We start from the raw sequence: 17,915 nt of genomic DNA, 5'->3' as shown, positions 1-17,915 counted from the left end.
AATGGCAAATGACTGTACCTTCTTGACCAACCTCCCACGTGGGATTTGGTCAAAGGCCTTTTTAAAGAATTTGTAGACAACATCCACTGCCTTTCCTTCATCAACTCTCCTGGTAATCTCTTTGAAAAACTCTATAAGATTGGCTAGACATAACCGAAAATGTACAAAGTCACAATGACTATCCTTAATCAAACCCTGTATTGAAATACAGTGGATTCCAATTAACTGGGACACATGGGGGTCAGTACATTCTGAACCAATTAAGTGGCTGCCCCAATTAGCTAGAGATTCATGGAAATAGTTAAAAGGGTATAAAAATACAAACTACCATTTAACTATACTTAAATGAAAAACAGAACAATTAGAACACTACCAATATCACTACAGTATAAAAATGTGTATTTGTTTCAAATAGCTATCAACTATGGAATTCAAAGTTCAAGTTTTAAAGTAAAATTTATTATCAGAGTACTTACATGTTACCACATACAACACTGAGATTCTTTTTCCTGTAGGCATACTTAACAAATCTATAGATTAGTAACTGTAAACAAACTGTGCAAATGCAGATAATAAATAAATAGCAATAAATAACGAGCATGAAATAACAATATAACTGAGTCTTTAAATGAGAGTAGCTATCCCCTTTTGTTCATGACCTTGATGATTGAGGGGTTGTAACTGCTCTCGAACCTGCTTCTGCAAGTCCTGAGGTACCTGTTCCTTCTACCTGATGGCAGCAGCGAAAAACAAGCATGGCCTGGGTGGTGAGGATCTTTGATGATGGATGTTGCTTGCCTATGGAACTATTTCATGAAGATGTGCTCAGTGGTTGGGAGAGCTTTACTTGTGATGTGCTGAGCCAAATCCACTACATTTTGTAGGATTTTCAGCTCAAAGGCATTGGGGTTCCCATACCAGGCCGTGATGCAGCCACCAAGGACACTTTCCACCACACATCTATTAAAATTGGCCACGGTTTTCAATGACATGCCAAACCTCCGTAGACTCCTGAGGAAGTAGAGGTGTTGTCAGGTTGCTTCGCAACAATATTTATATGATGGGTCCAGGACAGGTTCTTTGAGACAGTGACACCCAGGAATTTAAAGTTACTGACCCTCTCCATCTCTGATGATTACTGGCTCATGGACCTCTGGTTTCCCTCTCCTGAAGTCTACAATCAGATCCTTAGTCTTATTGACACATTGTTGTTATTACTCCACTGAGACAGGTTTTCAATCTCACTCCTGTATGCTGATTCATCACCACCTTTGATACAGTCCACAACAGTGGTGTCAACAAAAAATTTGTATATGGTGTTGGAGCTGTGCTTAGCCACAGGGTACACTGCAGCGTTCATTTGACTGACTGGTGCAGATAATGACTACATTCATACAATGCTTTCGATGATTGCATCCTCCAAATTTTCATTTTCATTGTAACAGTCAAGATGATTGTCATTACCTTCATATTTGTCATGGTTCCTAACTTGCTGAATAGGTGAAATTGTTTTATTTTCACTCTCGCTCATTTCTAGCATCTCCAAACCTGAATGCTTGAAATTGCAGTATGCAAAACAGTTCTGAATTGTCTCTCTGCTTATTTATTAACTACCAGTGACAAAAATCACTGCTTTTTGAACACTAACACATGCAACTAACGCTATTTAAAAATTATTCACTCTAAACATGTGTAGTATCTAAAGGCCACACAACTGATGCTGGTTAGAAACTATCTAATAACAGTCTCCTGTCCCAGTGTTCCAAATAAATGAAGGGGATCCTGTCTACTTTCTAATCAGTATTGTTCTTTAAACATTAACTCAATTAAGTGGCTGCCCCCGATTTACCAATGGCCCAATTAACCAGAATCCACTGTACTTGTACATCCAGTTCCTAAATATACCTTCCAATAACTTTCCCACTACTGATGCCAGGCTCACTGGCCTATTCTTAGAGCCTTTGTTGAACAATGAAACAACACTAGCCATGCTGCAATCCTCTGCCACCTCTCCCATGGACTAGGACATTTTAAATACCACTGCAATTTCTGTACCAGCTTCCCACAAGCTTCAAGGGGTCACCTTATTAGGTCCTGTGATGTATCCACCTTAATTTGCTTCAAGAACGTAAGCACCTCTTCTTCTGTATTCCATATATGGTTCATGACCCTAATGCTGCTTTGCCTCAGTTCTTAGACTCTGTGCCATCTCCCAAGTAAATACAGATGCAAAAAAAATCCTTTAAGATCTCCCCCATCTCTTTCAGCATCATGCATAGATGATCATTCTGTTTCAGGAGGACCAATGTTGTCCCTTTCTGCCCTTTTGCTTGTAATATGTCTGTAGAAGCCCTTGGGATTCTCCTTCCCCTTATCTGCTCGAGCCCCTCATGCCTTCTTTTAGAGTTCTTGATTTCCCTCTTAAGTATTCTCTTGCATTTCTTATACTCCTCAAGGATCTCACTTGTTCCTCCCTGTCTATACCTGAACCTGTTAGCCTTTTATTCTGACAGGAACATACAAACTTTGAACTCTCAAAATTTCACTTTTGAAAGCCTCCCACTTACCAAGATGCCATCAAAATTAGCCTTTCTCCAAGCTAGAATCTCAATCCAAGGACCAGTCCTGTTTTTCTCCAAAAGGGCAGGTTGAATCTGAAAAGAGGATGCTGTCCAAGTTGCATGCCATCTTGGACAATGACTCCCATCCACTCCATAATGTACTGGTTAGGCACAGGAGTACATTCGGCCAGACTCATTCCACCGAGATGTAACACTAAGTGTCATAGGAAGTCATTCCTACCTGTGGCCATCAAAGTTTACAACTCCTCCCTCGGAGTGTCAGACACCCTGAGCCAATAGGCTGGTCCTGGACTTTATTTCCACTTGGCATGATTATATTATTATTTAATTATTTATGGGTTTATATTGCTATATTTTTTCACTATTCTTGGTTGGTGCAGCTGTAACAAAACTCAATTTCCCTCAGGATCAATAAAGTATGTCTGTCTGTCTGTCTGATAAGGAAGGCAAATAAAATGTTGACAGAACTAAATTGTAAAAGCAAGGCTGTAATGCTAAGACTTTATAAGGCATTGGTCAGACTGCACTTGGAGTTTTGGGTCCCTTGTCTTAGAAAACATGTGCCAGCATTGGAGAGGGTCCAGAAGAGATTCACAAGAATGATTCTGTGAATGAAAGGGTTAACATATTTAGAGATTAACAGATCTGGGCCTCTACTCCCTGGAGTTTAGCAGAATGAGGGGGAATCTCACTGAAACCAATCAAATATTAAAAGGCCTAGGTAGAGTGGGTGCTGAGAGGATGTTTCCTATAGTGGGTGAGTCTAGGACCAGAGAGCACAGCCTCAGAAATAGAGGAGCCACCATTTAGAACAGAGATGAGGAATAATTTTTTTAGCCAGACGATGGTGAATTTATGGAATTTATTGCCACAGACATCTGTGGAGGAAAGTCATTGGATATACTTAAAGCAGAAGTTGATAGGTTCCTGATTAGTCAGGGCATCAAAAGTTATAGGGAGAAGGCAGGAGAATGGGGTTGATGGGAATAATAGATCAGTCATGATGGAATGATGGAACAAATTTGAGGGACCTAATGGTCTTATGGACTGAAAAAGGAGAGCTATGCAGGAGGGAAGTGTTAGATTAATCTGGTTACTAGGTTAAAATGTTGATACTGTCATTCAAACAACTTGTAGTGTGCTGTAGTGTTCAATGTCATCTTCAATTCCTCTGCAAAATCTTTACTTTCTTTCACATACTCCACACATCTTTTGGTTTCTGCTCCATTTCTGCCCATGCTTTCCCACCACCCCCATCATCTTCAGGTAACCACCTAGCACATCACACAGCCAAATGGGAATGGTGAGAAGTCTCTGTGCATGTCTCATAAGGCATATTCAACATTTTAAAGCAAAACGTGAGGTCTGCATGGTTGACATATACTCCAGGTAGGGAGCTTTAACAGTGGGAGAAAAAATCTAAACTTATTTTCAAAGTAGGCCCTCAGGGTGCTTTATTCATATTTGATTTGTTAAAAATGTTCAAGCCCAGTCCTTCCCCTCTGTATTCTGCACAGACCCATAAACCTCAGAACCTGTTCTCCTCTGCCTCACAAAGTCTGCGTGCCCTAAAATTAGCACTGAGCCTTTGGCTGACCTCAAGAGCTCTGGAATTGCTCCCCTAATCTCTCCAGCTGTTTTTGAAATGATCACTCAAACTAATCTCTGACTACATTTTTGTTCACCCAACCACATCATGCTTATGTAGCTCAATGTCAAATTTACTTGTTAAATCTCCTGCAAAGGACTCCAGTACATTTGGTGTTGAAGTAACTACATAGAGGCAAGTGTGTCAAACGATATCACCACCCACCTTGCATTGACATGAGAGTAAAATATCGCCTCACCTCCTGATTGAACTTGCAGTTCAAGGTACACCAACCGATCTGCATAAGCCCCTGAGAGGAGATCAGAACTTCATACATCCACTTGCCTGTGATACAAAAATCAAAGGACAAGGTGAGCTGGATATCATAACATCAGCAAATAAAGCATGCAGGATTTACATCTTCTCACAAGTCACACATATGTATCAGACCTTTGCATCATAATCTCAAACCGTAGAATAACAGCTGTCTGTAAATGACTCAAAAACGTGGAATCAATGTAGATGTTGTAACTGAAAACTGGAACGAGAAAATTGATAAACTGAATTCCTATCTAGACAATTAATTTCTTTATTTTCCTAACACGAAGTTACAATGTAGGGTAATAGCAGGTAAAAATGAAAAATTTGATTCAAAACAAATGATATTCATTTTTATTTAGCTCGCTGCAGTTCACTCTCTATTTCCCTGTGCTGATTAAAGTTCACTGACCTAAAAACCATCAGCCATACCTTCCTCTTGCCATCACTTTATGCGGAAACCACTCACTTTGTGACTCCCTGGCCTGCATTCCCCCACCACTTCCTGAAACCCACAGCACTTTCCCATGTAGCTGGAGGAGATGTAACACCTGCCCTTTCAGTTCTTCCTTTCGGACCATCCAATGAGCCCAACAATCACTCCAGTTACAACAGTGATGCACTAGCACTTCTTCCAACCTAGTGTACTGCAGTCACTGTACACAGTAGGATCACCTCTACACTGGAGAAGCCAAACACAAATTACGGGATCACTTCACAGAGCACCTGAGTTCAGTCCGCAGGGGTGATGCAGAGCTTCCTGTTACGTGCCACCTTAGTTCTCAGTCTCACTCCCCTTCTATCTGTCTGTCTGTCTGTGGTCTTTTCCACTGCCATAATCAGGCCCAACAAGAAAAAAATGTCCTGTTTTCTATCTTGGCAATTGAAACTTTTTGCAACAAACTTTTAATTCTCTGACTTCAGGCAAACTGCTCTCCAACCAATTCTCACCCCATTCTTTTAAATGCCTTACTCATTACTCATGGGTCTTATTAGCTGATCTGTCTTAACTTACTGCCATATAGTCTTTACCTTGCACATTACCCCTCCCCTTTAGCTCTACAATGAGAACTGTAACTCCTACACTTTTCCCACAGTTTGAAGAAAGTCACTGATCCCAAAGTATTGACTGGTTTCTCATTTCATAGATTTTGCTTAACTGCCCAACTACTTCTAGCACATTTGTACCAATCGAGAAGTTGATTCGTTGTTGATGGCATCAACCTTTGAGTACTATTGGAACTGCATTCATTAAAGAAGCATGTTCCTCTGAGTACCTGGTTTGTGTTGTTGATGGTGAAAAGGCTTGGGGATGATGGAGATCTCAACCTGCTTTTGCAGCCACAGTGAGATTGATCCACAAGACCATAAGGCATAGGAAGAGAATGAGGCCACTTGGTCCATCGAGTCTGCTCTGCCATTCAATCATGGCTGATCCATTTTTCCCCTCCTCAGCCCCACTCCCCGGCCTCCCCATAACCTTTGATGCCATGTCCAATCAAGAACCCATCAAACTCTGCCCTAAATACACCCAATGATCTGGCCTCCACAACTGCCTGTGGTAACAAATTCCACAATTTCACCAGCCTCTGGCTAAAGATATTTCACTACATCTCTGTTTTAAATGGACACCCCTCCATAAGATGTAGGAGCAGAATTAGGCCATTCAGCCATCAAGTCTGCTCCACCATTCCATCATGCTGATCCCAGATCCCATTCAACTCTATTTACCTGCCATTTCCCCATATCCTTTGATACCCCGAATGATCAGAAAACGATCAACTTCCACCTTAAATATACACACAGACTTAGCCTCCAACACAGTCTGTGGCAGAGCATTGCACAGATTCACCACTCTCTGGCTAAAAATATTCCTCCTTACCTCTGTTCTAAAGGGTTGCCCTTCAATTCTGAGGCTGTGCTTTCTAGTTCTGAATACCCCCACCATATGAAACATCTTCTCCACATCAACCCTATCTTGTCCTTTCAACATTCCGTAGGTTTCAATGAGATCCCCCATATTCTTCTAAGTTCCAGTGAGTACAGGCCCAAAGCTGCCAAACGCTCCTCACACGTTAATCCCTTCGTTCCCAGAGTCATCCACTGATGACAACACATCCTTTCGGAGATAGGGGCTCAAAACTGTTGACAATACTTCAAGTGTGGCCTGACTAGTGTCTTGTAAAGCCTCAGCATTACCTGCTTCCTTTTATATTCTATTCCCCTTGAAATACTACAGCATTTGCCTTCTTTATCACAGACTCAACCTGCAAATTAATCTTCTGGGAGTCTTGCACAAGGACTCCCAAGTCCCTTTGCACCTCTGATATTTGAAGCTTCTTCCCATTTAGATAATAGTTTGCACCAAAATGTTTTATTGTACATTTCCCAACACTGTTTCCATCTGCCACTTTTTTGTCCATTCTTCCAATTTGTCTAAATCTTGTTGCAATCATATTGCTCCCTCAGTCCTATCTACCCCTCCACCTACCTTTGTATCACCTGCAAACTTTGCTACAAAGCCATCAATTCCATTATCTAAAACATTGACAAACCATGTGAAAAGCAGCAGTCTCAATACTGACCCCTGAGGAACACCACTTGTCACAGGCAGCCAACCAGAAAAGGAACACGTACAACACGCTGGAGGAACTCAGCAGGTCGGGCAACGTTTCAGGCTGAGATGTTGACTGTTCGTTTCCACGAATGCTGCCCGACCTGCTGAGTTCCTCCAGCGTGTCGTACGTGTTGCTTTGACCACAGCATCTACAGTGTACTTTGTGTTTACAACCAAAAAAGGCCCCTTTTATTCCCACTTGCTGCATCCTGAAGCTGTAAATCTTGTCCTAGACTCCCCAAGCATGGGAAACATCCTTTCATCTTTACTCTGTCTAGGCCATTCAACATTTGAAAGGTTTCAATGAGATTCCCTCCTTATCCTTCTAATTTCCAGCGAGTACAGACCCAGAGCTATCAAGCGTTTCTTATCATCCTTGTGAACCTCCTCTGAACCTTCTCCAATGCCAGCACATCATTTCTGAGATGAGGAGCCCAAAACTGTTCACAATACTCAAGGTGAAGCCTCGCCAGTGCCTTATAAAGCCTCAGCATCACATCCTTGCTCATATTCAGGACCTCTTGAAATGAATCCTAACATTGCAGCTGCCTTCCTCACTACCGACTCAACTTGCAGGTTAACCTTTAGCGTGTTCTGCACAAGGACTCCCAGGACCCTTTGCATCTCAGATTTTTGGATTTTCTCCCCATTTAGAAAATAGTCTGCACATTTATTTCTACTACCAAAGTGCTTGACCATGCATTTTCCAACATTGTATTTCATTTGCCATTTTCTTACCCATTCTCCTAATCTGTCTAAGTCCTTCTGCAGCCTACCTGGTTCCTCAACACTACCTGCCCCTCCACCACTTGTCGTATCATCTGCAAACTTGGTAACAAAGCCATCTATTCAATAATCTAAATCATTGATATACGGCATAAAAAGAAGCAGTCCCAACACCAACCCCTGTGGAATACCAACATCCAGTTGAGTTCCTAGTAAGTAATAACTCACAGGACATTGATGGTGGGGAGCTGGAATGGATTTGTCCTGCTTTGTGTGAACAAGATGTACCTCGGCAATTCTGCACATTGTCAAGTGGATGTCAACACTATATCTGTACTAGAACAGCCTAGGTGAAAATGCAGCCAGATCTGGAATACAAATCTTCATTACCACGGCTAGGATGCTTCATAATCTTTGCAGCATTGGTGCTAACAACTTTATACTGAATTCACAGGGAGTGAATAAAATTGAACGGCGACTGGTTTCCAAGATGGTTGGAAACTTGTGATTATTTAAAATCTATATTTATAATTTTGATGTGCTGTTGTCCTGCCATCCAGACTTAAATGAATTAGAAATTACAGAGGATACAAAGGGGTAAAGGGAGATTAAGAAAAAAGGCAAGGAATTGACACACAAATATAATGTTGCTTATGGACAATACACTCATATTGGGAGGAAGAACAGAAAGACTCTATTAAAGGGCAACTATTAAACATTGGCATTGAATGAGTTTCAAGTGCTCCCTGCATACACACCACAAATACAGCTGCAGTTTTTAATGCAAGGAGCAAATAAACAAGATGAAGGAAACCCTGTTATACAGGACTTATGTGAGACTACACTTGGGAATACATATTTACTCTGAGGCAGAGGTAAGATTTATTAGGTTGATTTCTGGGGAGTAGAAAAGCCAATTAAGAACAATCAAGTACAAAGGAAAATGTGGCTGGGTCTTAGAAGAAAGAAAGATATAACTAAGGGGCTATACTGGGTCTGTACTACAATATAATTTTCCTTAAATTGTATTCCAGAAATAAGGGCCATAGAGTTTCAAGAGGTCTTTCAGGTCTAAGACTCAAAGTTCAAAGTAAATTTATTATCAAAGTACATATATGTCACCATACACAACTCTGACATTCATTTTCTTGCGAAACATACTCGATAAATCCATAATAGAACTACTGAAAGAGCACACTAATTTGGATGTTCAATCAGTGAGCAAATGACAACAGACTGTAAATACAAAAAGAAATAATAATAATAATAAATATGTAAGCAATAAATATTGAGAATATGAGATGAGTCCTTGGAAGTGAGTCCATAGGTTGTGGGAACGTTTCAATGATGAGGACAAGTGAAATTATCTCCTTTGGTTCCAAACATGATGGCTGAGGGGTAATAACTATTCTTGAACCTGGTGGTGTGAGTGCTGAGGCTCCTGTACCTTCTTCCTAATGACAGCAGCAAGAAGAGAGCATGGTGGACGTCCCTGATGATGGATGCTGCTTTCCTGCAACAACACGTTGTGTAGATGAGGCCTTTACCAGTGGTGAACTAGGCTGTATCTCTACTTTATATGTAAGATTTTCCGTTCAAGGGCATTAGTGTTTCCATACTAGGCTGTTATGCAGCCGGTCAATATACTCTCCAACACATATCTGTTGAAGTTTAACAAGGTTTTAGATGACATGCTGAATCTTCGCAAACTCCAAAAGAAATCAAGGCGCTGCCATGCTTTCTTTGTAACTGCACTCCTGCTGGGCCCACAAGGAACATGAACATACTAAAAGACTGCTAGTCTTGGGAATCCTTGAGAAATGCATATAATGACAGTTGTTTTTAATTTAAGAACATGTGAGAATTAGAATAGAAAGTGGAACTGAGGAGAATTATCCAATATGATCTTGATGAGTGCCAGACCAGATACTCACATCTCTTATGTCATCAGCCAGTAAATTCAGAGATGCTCAGAGGACAGACTGAGGAAGTATTTATCGCAGTGAGTTATAATGTTGGTACATTTTACTGCAGTAGATGAGGGCAAGGCAATGGAAAAGAAGGACGAGAATTTTACAACCAAAATACTATTTAAATGAGAAACAGTGTAAATCGGCAAAGGGAAGTCTTAACGAGTGAGTACGATGGGTAGTATGGACATGGATAGCAGAACTTGGATGATATTGTTTAAAGATCATCTAGTTTGTAGAAAGGGATTTTTTTGGCCAGAGATACATTAGATAAAATCAACCTGAGGTAATTAAAGTATGGGCAAGAATTTTAGCAGCTGATGAGTTGGGGGGGAGGGGGGAATTAAATGGTCTTATAGTGGTGGAGATTGGAGGTCTCAGCAATATCATGGATCTGTTGAACTCTCTTCAGAATCAGATAAGAACATCGAAATTGGAACAGAGTAATTAGCCACTCTAGCTAGGTAGCTGAGTTTATGGTCATTGTGTAACACAGCATGCAAACAGGCCCTTTGGCCCAATTTGTCCATACCAGCCTTCAAGTCAGTCCAATTTGTTTGTATTTGGCCCTATCCCTCTAAGCCGCTCTTACTCCTGTACTTTTCCAAATGTCTTTTAAGCATTGTTATTGTATTTGCCTCAAACACTGTATCTGGTAACTCATTCTGTATACTCACAACCCACAACCTATGGACTCACTACAGTAATCCAGTGTCACATCATTTTGACAGCAAGGCAGAACCATCACTCACCTTTGTACACACACGAGGTGGCTCTGATTGAGCTAAAATTACTGTGGCCAACAACCTAAAAAGGGAGAAAAGCAGAGTGAGTGCCATAATTATTCCTCAGCTACAAAAGGGAGGGTTACAGTAATCTCAAAGTAACTTCACATTCATGAAATAAAATGCAGGAACACTCAGGGAAACATCGAAAGTGGCAGTGAAGGAGTAGCAGTGTGGCCAGTCTGGATCAGAGGGCATGGCCTCAGAATAAAGGGATTCCTTCAGCCAGAGGGTGGTGAATCAGTGGAAATCATTGCTATAGAGGGCTATGGAGGACAATCATTAGGTGCATTTAAAGCAGACAGGTTCTTAATTGGTAAGAGGGTTAAGGGTTATGGGGAGAAGGCAGAAAAATGGGGTTATAGAAAACATCAGTCATGTTTGAATGGTGGAGCAGACTCAATTGGTCAAAATGGCCTAATTCTGCTCCTTCAAAGATTCAGTGCAAAAGAATGGGAGGTAGAAATCTCAGCAAGCATGACCAAGAATGACCAAGGCCATCAAATGCAGTAAAATTTAAATAAAGGTCTCATCTGAGCTATGTTATTAGCTCAGACCATGAAAAACATCTTCAAAGTCACTCCATGTTGAGTCAGCTAATCTCAGCCAGTGCCAGTGCCATTTCTACTCAGCAACTATAAACCTCTCCTCCGCATCCTCCCCAAAACACAAGCATGTGAACCCTGGAGGAGAGCCAGATTTTACTCAACATGATCTGCAGCATATTCAAAGAGCATACCATTTGCTGCCAAATCGGATGGAGGAATAACAGGCACATTCACTACCTGTGAAACTTATTTTTTCTCATGACAGGGGAGACAGCTGTACAAGTATGCACTGGTGGTCAGACCAATGCTATCAGTCTCGCTCCACAACTTATTTCTCTGTAACCTATTCTACCTCATATTCCCACTGCCTCCAGCCTGATTCTCCTACCAGCCATGTACAGTAATTGTAATTTATGTAACCAATTGATCTAGTAACCCACAATCAAGAGAAAATCTGCAGATGCTGGAAATCCGAGCAACACACAAACAAAATGCTGGAGGAACTCAGCAAGCCAGGCAGCATCTATGAAAAATATACTTTTTTCCCCATAGATGTTGCCTGGCCTGCTGATCTCCTCCAGCATTTTGTGTGTGTTGAACTAGTAACGCACACATCTTCAGGATTGGGGAGGAAACCAGAGCACCCAGATGAAATTCCTGCCTCCATAAGGGGAGCATGCAATTTCCACAAGACAGTAGATCAGGTCAGATAGGTCAATATAGTTGAGGCAGCAGCAATACCTGCCACACCACCATGCTGCTGCACATGACCTCAACAAGAAATTCAAGTCCATCAGAGGGAAAATTAACAAATCATTGCATAACTAATGCTCTGCCTCTTTTAAGCCAAAGAACTACAGGCCAGAGAGCCATTATCATGGGTAATGGGGAAGTTACGGCAGGGAATTTTGACAGACAGGATTAATTTGCATTTGGAAAGGCTAGGACGGATACAAAATTATTGGGCTTGTGCCTGGGAAATGGTGTCTCAGAAGTTGGATCAAGTTTGTTTTTGAAGAGCTTATCAAGAGGATTGATCAGGGCAAGACTGTCCACATCAACTACTTGAAGTTTAACAAGGCTTTTGATAAGATTTTGCATGGCAAGGTGATCCAGGGTCAGCTAGCTAACTAGTTACAAACTTAGTTTAGTGGAAGGAGTCAGGGGGTGATAGTGAAAGGTCATTTTTTCAGATTGGAGGCCTGTGATCAATGGTATGCCACAAAATCAGTGCAGGGTTCTTTGAGGTTTGTCATGTATATTAATGATTTGGATGAGAAAGTAAGTGATTTGGTTTGTAAGTTTGCAAATGCACTCAAATTTGGATGGGGGGGGGATGAACATTGATGAAATTATCTAATGTATAACAGATCAACTGGCAAAGTAGGCAAAGGAATGGCAGAAAGAATTTAACTCAGGCAAGTGTGCACTAATGCATTTATGCATTTTGGAAGTTAAGCTACAGCAGGGCGTATATATTGGGGGCCTGGGGAATTCCATAGAACAAAGAGATCTTGGGGGTACAAATGCATATTCCTTGAAGATGGAAACACAGGTAGACAGGGTGATAAAGAAGGCATATGGCGTGTTTCAAAGCACGAAATACAAGAATAGCAACGTCCAGCTCCATTTGCACAATATGTTGGTTGGGCCCATTTAAGGTATGTTGCTCTGATCACCATATTAGAAGAAAGACATGACCAAGCTTTGGGGTAATGAAAATATGGGCAAGGATTTTAGTTAGGGAGAGTTATATGATCTTATGGAAAACATAATGGATGCAAATCACCTGTCAAGCTCAGTAACCAATATTAGATCACAGAAAACAGTATTTGATAGATAATTATAACACAGGTGTCTGTTTATTTATTTTAATCCCCAAACCAAAAAGGGGAATGCAATTTCTAATAATTAAACTACTCAATAAAACTGCTTTCAGGAACGTATAAGAAAACCCATTTTAGAAGATGGAGAAATGATTCACAGGGTATTGCTTGAATATCAGGAGAAAATGTTTTCACTAAAGGGAAGGAAGCTGTGAAGTGATGTGATAGAAGTATATAAATTTATAAAAATTATAGATGGGGTAGACAGCCAATGTCTGTTTCACATGATATGGATGTTTTAAACTTAAGATCATGGGTTTAAAGACCATCTTTAAAGAAGATTAATTTTTCACAGAGTAGCTAGAACTTGGAATGACTTGCAGCTAGTGGAGGGAACGCCAACATATGAGGTACCTGGACAGGACATAGAGGATACGTAGACAAATAGGATTGGTATAGACAGGCATAATGGTAAGCTCAGACATGGTGGGCCCAAAGGGCACGCTTCTATGCTTACAATTCAGATGTGTTTATTGAAAAATAGTGAAACGTGTCACTTGACCAACATACTCAAGGATTTGCTGAGGGCAGCCCTTATGTGTCATCATACATTCCAGTGCCAACATAACATGTTCAGCAAAACAAAAATAAAACAAACACCTTTCCTCTCTCCCACAGAACATAGAATTGGGCCTCTTGGCCCATCATGTTCATGTAGAATTTAAAGAAGAAAACATGATGAAATGGAAGAAATTGGCTTCATAACTTGTACTTAAAATTAGGAAGTATTCTTGAAATAATTCTTTTGAGTACTTACCCCGAGCAAATCATCATCCACAAGCAGCAATCCCTCAAACCCACTGGTGTGATCCAGGACCACTGTGTCTGGGCCAAGACGCCCGTCCACATTTTGATCTGAAATATAGAACCAACAATCCAACTGTCAGCAATTCAGTCAATTGACACTAATTACAAAAATACAAAATATAGAGATGGGTAGAGCATAGATATCTGAAAATGAATTAGCATTGCTATCTGATAAGCAGTTTGAGTGCAAGGTAGAACAAATACTCAGGGATGGGTCCAGTCTTTTGGGATTCTGGTCATGCACATGTAGTAGGGACCATAAAATCTGACCCTGAAAATATTTAAAATTATACTCAAGATAAGCAATAATTAAAACAAAAGGATAATAACTCAATTCTTGGCATTCCCAAAAAACCTCGCTTCCTGATGTACCAGACACAGAGATTACTTACATACCTAATTACAGTCAAAGAGATTCCTCATTCTAACTAAGGCGGAGAAAGGCAGGATTGTGCTGACTGAATGATTTAGAAATATCTGTACATCTCTGGCATCAGTCACTGGCTTTAAAATGCGCTTGATTCCTTTTAGTCGGCTGTGTATACAGGCTTCACAGTAACTTTGATTATTAAGTACAATACCATGTGAGATCTGTGAATTACTCTGCTGCTAGGGAGTGGAGGACCACTCGTCATTAGAAGGCTTCACTAAATCCATGTCATAATTCTGGCTCATCAAAATTTCTCATCTCATGAGCTTGTCTTCCAAGTTGGCACTCCATCTTTCTAAGCCTGGTTGCTCAAGAATAGATAAACTCAAGAAACTAGATCAAAGATACCAAAATATATGAGCAGAATTAGGCTATCAGCCCATTGTGTGTGCTCCACCATTCTGTAAGCTAAACTGAAGCAGCTTTCCATGCCAATTACATTGCCTCCAGTAACAGCTGCTGACGCCCTGTCCAACAAACCAATTGTTAAGGAATAGGAAGTTTGTGCTCATTTGGCTTTTAATGTACTAACCTAATCCTGGCACACATTTGGGAAACTGTTTCAAATCAAGATTAACCAACCTTTCTACCCTGAAACTGACTCTCTTCAACAGGTGACCACTTATTTTTTTAATATCAAAAGTCAGTCTAGTTTTGGCTGAGATACATGGGAAAGAAAGAACCAGACAACTATCAAAATGGTAACTGAGATTTTATTGTCCACAGATAGCCTTCAAGAAAGAACTGCTTTTAATTACAATGGGAAAGTGTAATAAAAAATGAATAGGGCGAAATAAGATTTTTTTTCCACTATTGACAAGGTCATAATGTTTACCCATCTTTAACCAACTTTACTAATGCACTTCAAATAATCATTAATACTCAACCAGCTTGCTCTCAACCCAGAGTCACACTGAGCCAAACTCTGTTCAGGACTGCATATTTCCTCGCTTGAAGGACAATACTAAAACAGATGGACTTTCACTACATTCACTTTTATCACCACTACTGATAATAGCAATTCATTCCAGATTTATTTAATGAGTTGAATTTAATTTCACAGTTGTCATGTTGGGGGTTAAATTTTAATAGAGATCATTCATTCAGGAATCTGTCCTTCAGCAGAGCGGTTGTCTTCTTAGAATTGCTGAAGAAAAGAAGATAAAGTTTAAGGAGAGTATTAGAAACAAAAAGGGAAGGGTCACCCTCATGCAGCTATATTATAGAACCCCCAATAGTCAGTGGGAACCTGACAAGCAGATGTGCTTGAGAAGTTGCTCAATTGTAAGAATAATAGGATTGTATTAGTCAGAGATTTCAATTTCCTCAGCATTGACTGGACTGCCCAGAGTGTTAAAGGCCTGAATGAGGTGAAATATGTAAAATGTGTTCAGTAGTTTTCTGAATCAACATACACAGGGCCCTACTCAGGAGAGTTTAGGGAAGGAGGCAGGACAGGTAACTGAAACGGCAGTTAATTGGCTCAGAGCTAAGAAACAGAGGGTGGTGGTGGAGGTTTGTTTCTTGGAATGGAGGCTGGTGACTAGTGATGTGCCATAGGGGTCAGTGTGGGACCCTGTTATTTGTCATTTATATTAATGATTTGGATTCAAATATACAAGGCTTGATCAGCAACTTTGCAGATGACATGAAATTAGATGTCCTGCATAGTGAATATTATTGTAGTTTACAGAGGGATATTGAGCAGGTCAGGAAAGTAGCCCAAGGAGCGGCAAATAAATTTTAATGAAGTTAAGTGTGACTAGATGCATTTTGGAAAGTCAAACCATATACCATGAATAGTAGGGCACTAGGGAGCGTAAAGGAACAGAGAGACCTAGAAGCATGTGTGCAAAGTTAGTCGAAAGCGACATCATAGGTTGACAACGGCATTTAGCACATTGGACTCCATCAGTCAGGGCTCAGAGTTGGGACATTATGCTACAGTCTATGAGTCTTTGGTAATGCTGCACTTGGAATACTGTTACAGGAAAGATGCGGTTAAACTGGAAAGAATGGAATAAAAGATTTACAAGATGTTGCCAGGACTAGAGGGCCTGATTGTAAGGAGAGTTTGGTAGGCTGTCTTTATTCCTGGGAACTTGGGTGAATGCAGCAACCTTAGAGGAATATTTAAGATAATGAAAGGTGGATGATAACAGTCTTTTCCCCAAGGGTAGGGGAGCATAGGCTCAGGGTGAGAGAAGAAAAGGTTTAAAAGAGACCTGAGGAGAAACACTTTCATGCAGGGGGTGGAAAGTATGCTAGCGGAAGTGGTTGAGACAGGTACAATAGTGTCATTTAAGAAGCACTTGGATAGGTACATGGAAGGGCAGGGCTTTAAAGGAATAAGGGCCAAACACAGGAAATTGGGGCTAGCTGAACGCACACTGTAGTCAGCATGGACTCACGAAGAGAAAGATTGATTTAAGAACCAGTGCATGGACTGCAGGCAACAAGTCACAGAGGTCAGGGAGGGGTTCTTTATAAACTGAAGAAAGTGAGGTATAGGGAAGTAGGAAATGGCAGACAAACACAAAAAAATACTGACTATAACTCTGAGGGATCTGCCATATACAAACCTATTTGCTTCCATTAAGACCACATCCTTCTATGCCTTGCCAATTTAAGCGTCTATCTAAACGCTTCTGAAACATAGATTCCAGCACCTCCTTTGGTAATGAGTTCCAGATATTAAAACAGCATTTAAAAAAGCTTACCACTCAGATCCCCTCGAAGTCTTGTCTCTCACCTTAAAACTATGCCTTGTTGTGTTTGATACCCCTATTGCAGGAAAATGATTTTGATTACTCACCCTATCTATGTTTACTATAAACTGAAATATTTCTATCAGATTACACCTCAGTCTTCTAGTACAAGCCCAGTCTATCCAATCTCTTGCCATAACCAAAGTCCTTCAATCCAGAAAACACCCTGGCAATTCTCCTCAGCATGGTCTTTTGCACAAACACATGTGTCTTTTAGTGTTGCAGCCACTAAATACTCGTAATTCACAGAATCCTTAGTTTACAAAGGCAGGCATGCCACATGACTTCTTCATCTGAAATGTCATTTTTAGAAAACTGTGGACTTGAACTCCTAGCTGTCTCAATATGTCTTAGGAAGCTATCATTTCCTGTATATGTTCTAGACCAATTGAATTTCCCAAAGTGCATTAGTTACAATAGACAATATACAATAGGTGCAGGAGTAGGCCATTCCGCCCTTTGAGCCAGCACCGCTATTCAATGTGATCATGACTGATTATCCACAATCAGTGCCCCGTTCCTGCCTTCTCCCCATATCCCTTGACATCGCTATCTTTAAGAGCTCTATCTAACTCTTTCTTGAAAGCATCCAGAGAATTGGCCTCCACTGCCTTCTGAGGCAGAGCAATCCACAGATCCACAATTCTGGGTGAAAATGTTTTTCCTCAACTCCATTCTAAATGGCCTAGCCCTTATTCTTAAACTGTGGCCTCTGGTTCTGGACTCCCCCAACATCGGGAACATGTTTTCTGCCTCTAGCGTGACCGCTCCCTTAATCATCTTATATGTTTCAATCAGATCCCCTCCCATCCTTCCAAATTCCAGAGTATACAAGTCCAGTCGCTCCAATCTTTCAACATATGACAGTCCCGCCATCCTGGGATTTAACC

General features: G+C 40.8%; 1 protein-coding gene across 2 annotated transcripts in view; it reads right to left on the bottom strand.

The window, feature by feature from the left end:
- The window catches only part of LOC132377967 (E3 ubiquitin-protein ligase RNF123), a 428,887-nt gene that overhangs the window by 370,919 nt on the left and 40,053 nt on the right, over positions 1 to 17,915 (bottom strand). For both annotated transcript variants that reach the window (XM_059944516.1, XM_059944515.1), the window contains 3 exons: positions 13,778 to 13,875; positions 10,554 to 10,608; positions 4,430 to 4,515 (listed from right to left, as the gene is read on the bottom strand). In XM_059944516.1, the coding sequence (XP_059800499.1) occupies positions 4,430 to 4,515; positions 10,554 to 10,608; positions 13,778 to 13,875 (239 nt within the window). The remainder of the gene's footprint in view (positions 1 to 4,429; positions 4,516 to 10,553; positions 10,609 to 13,777; positions 13,876 to 17,915) is intronic.

Source organism: Hypanus sabinus, chromosome 19 (assembly GCF_030144855.1).
Source record: "Hypanus sabinus isolate sHypSab1 chromosome 19, sHypSab1.hap1, whole genome shotgun sequence".
Lineage (NCBI taxonomy): Eukaryota > Metazoa > Chordata > Chondrichthyes > Myliobatiformes > Dasyatidae > Hypanus > Hypanus sabinus.
This window is presented reverse-complemented; position numbering and strand designations above follow the sequence as displayed.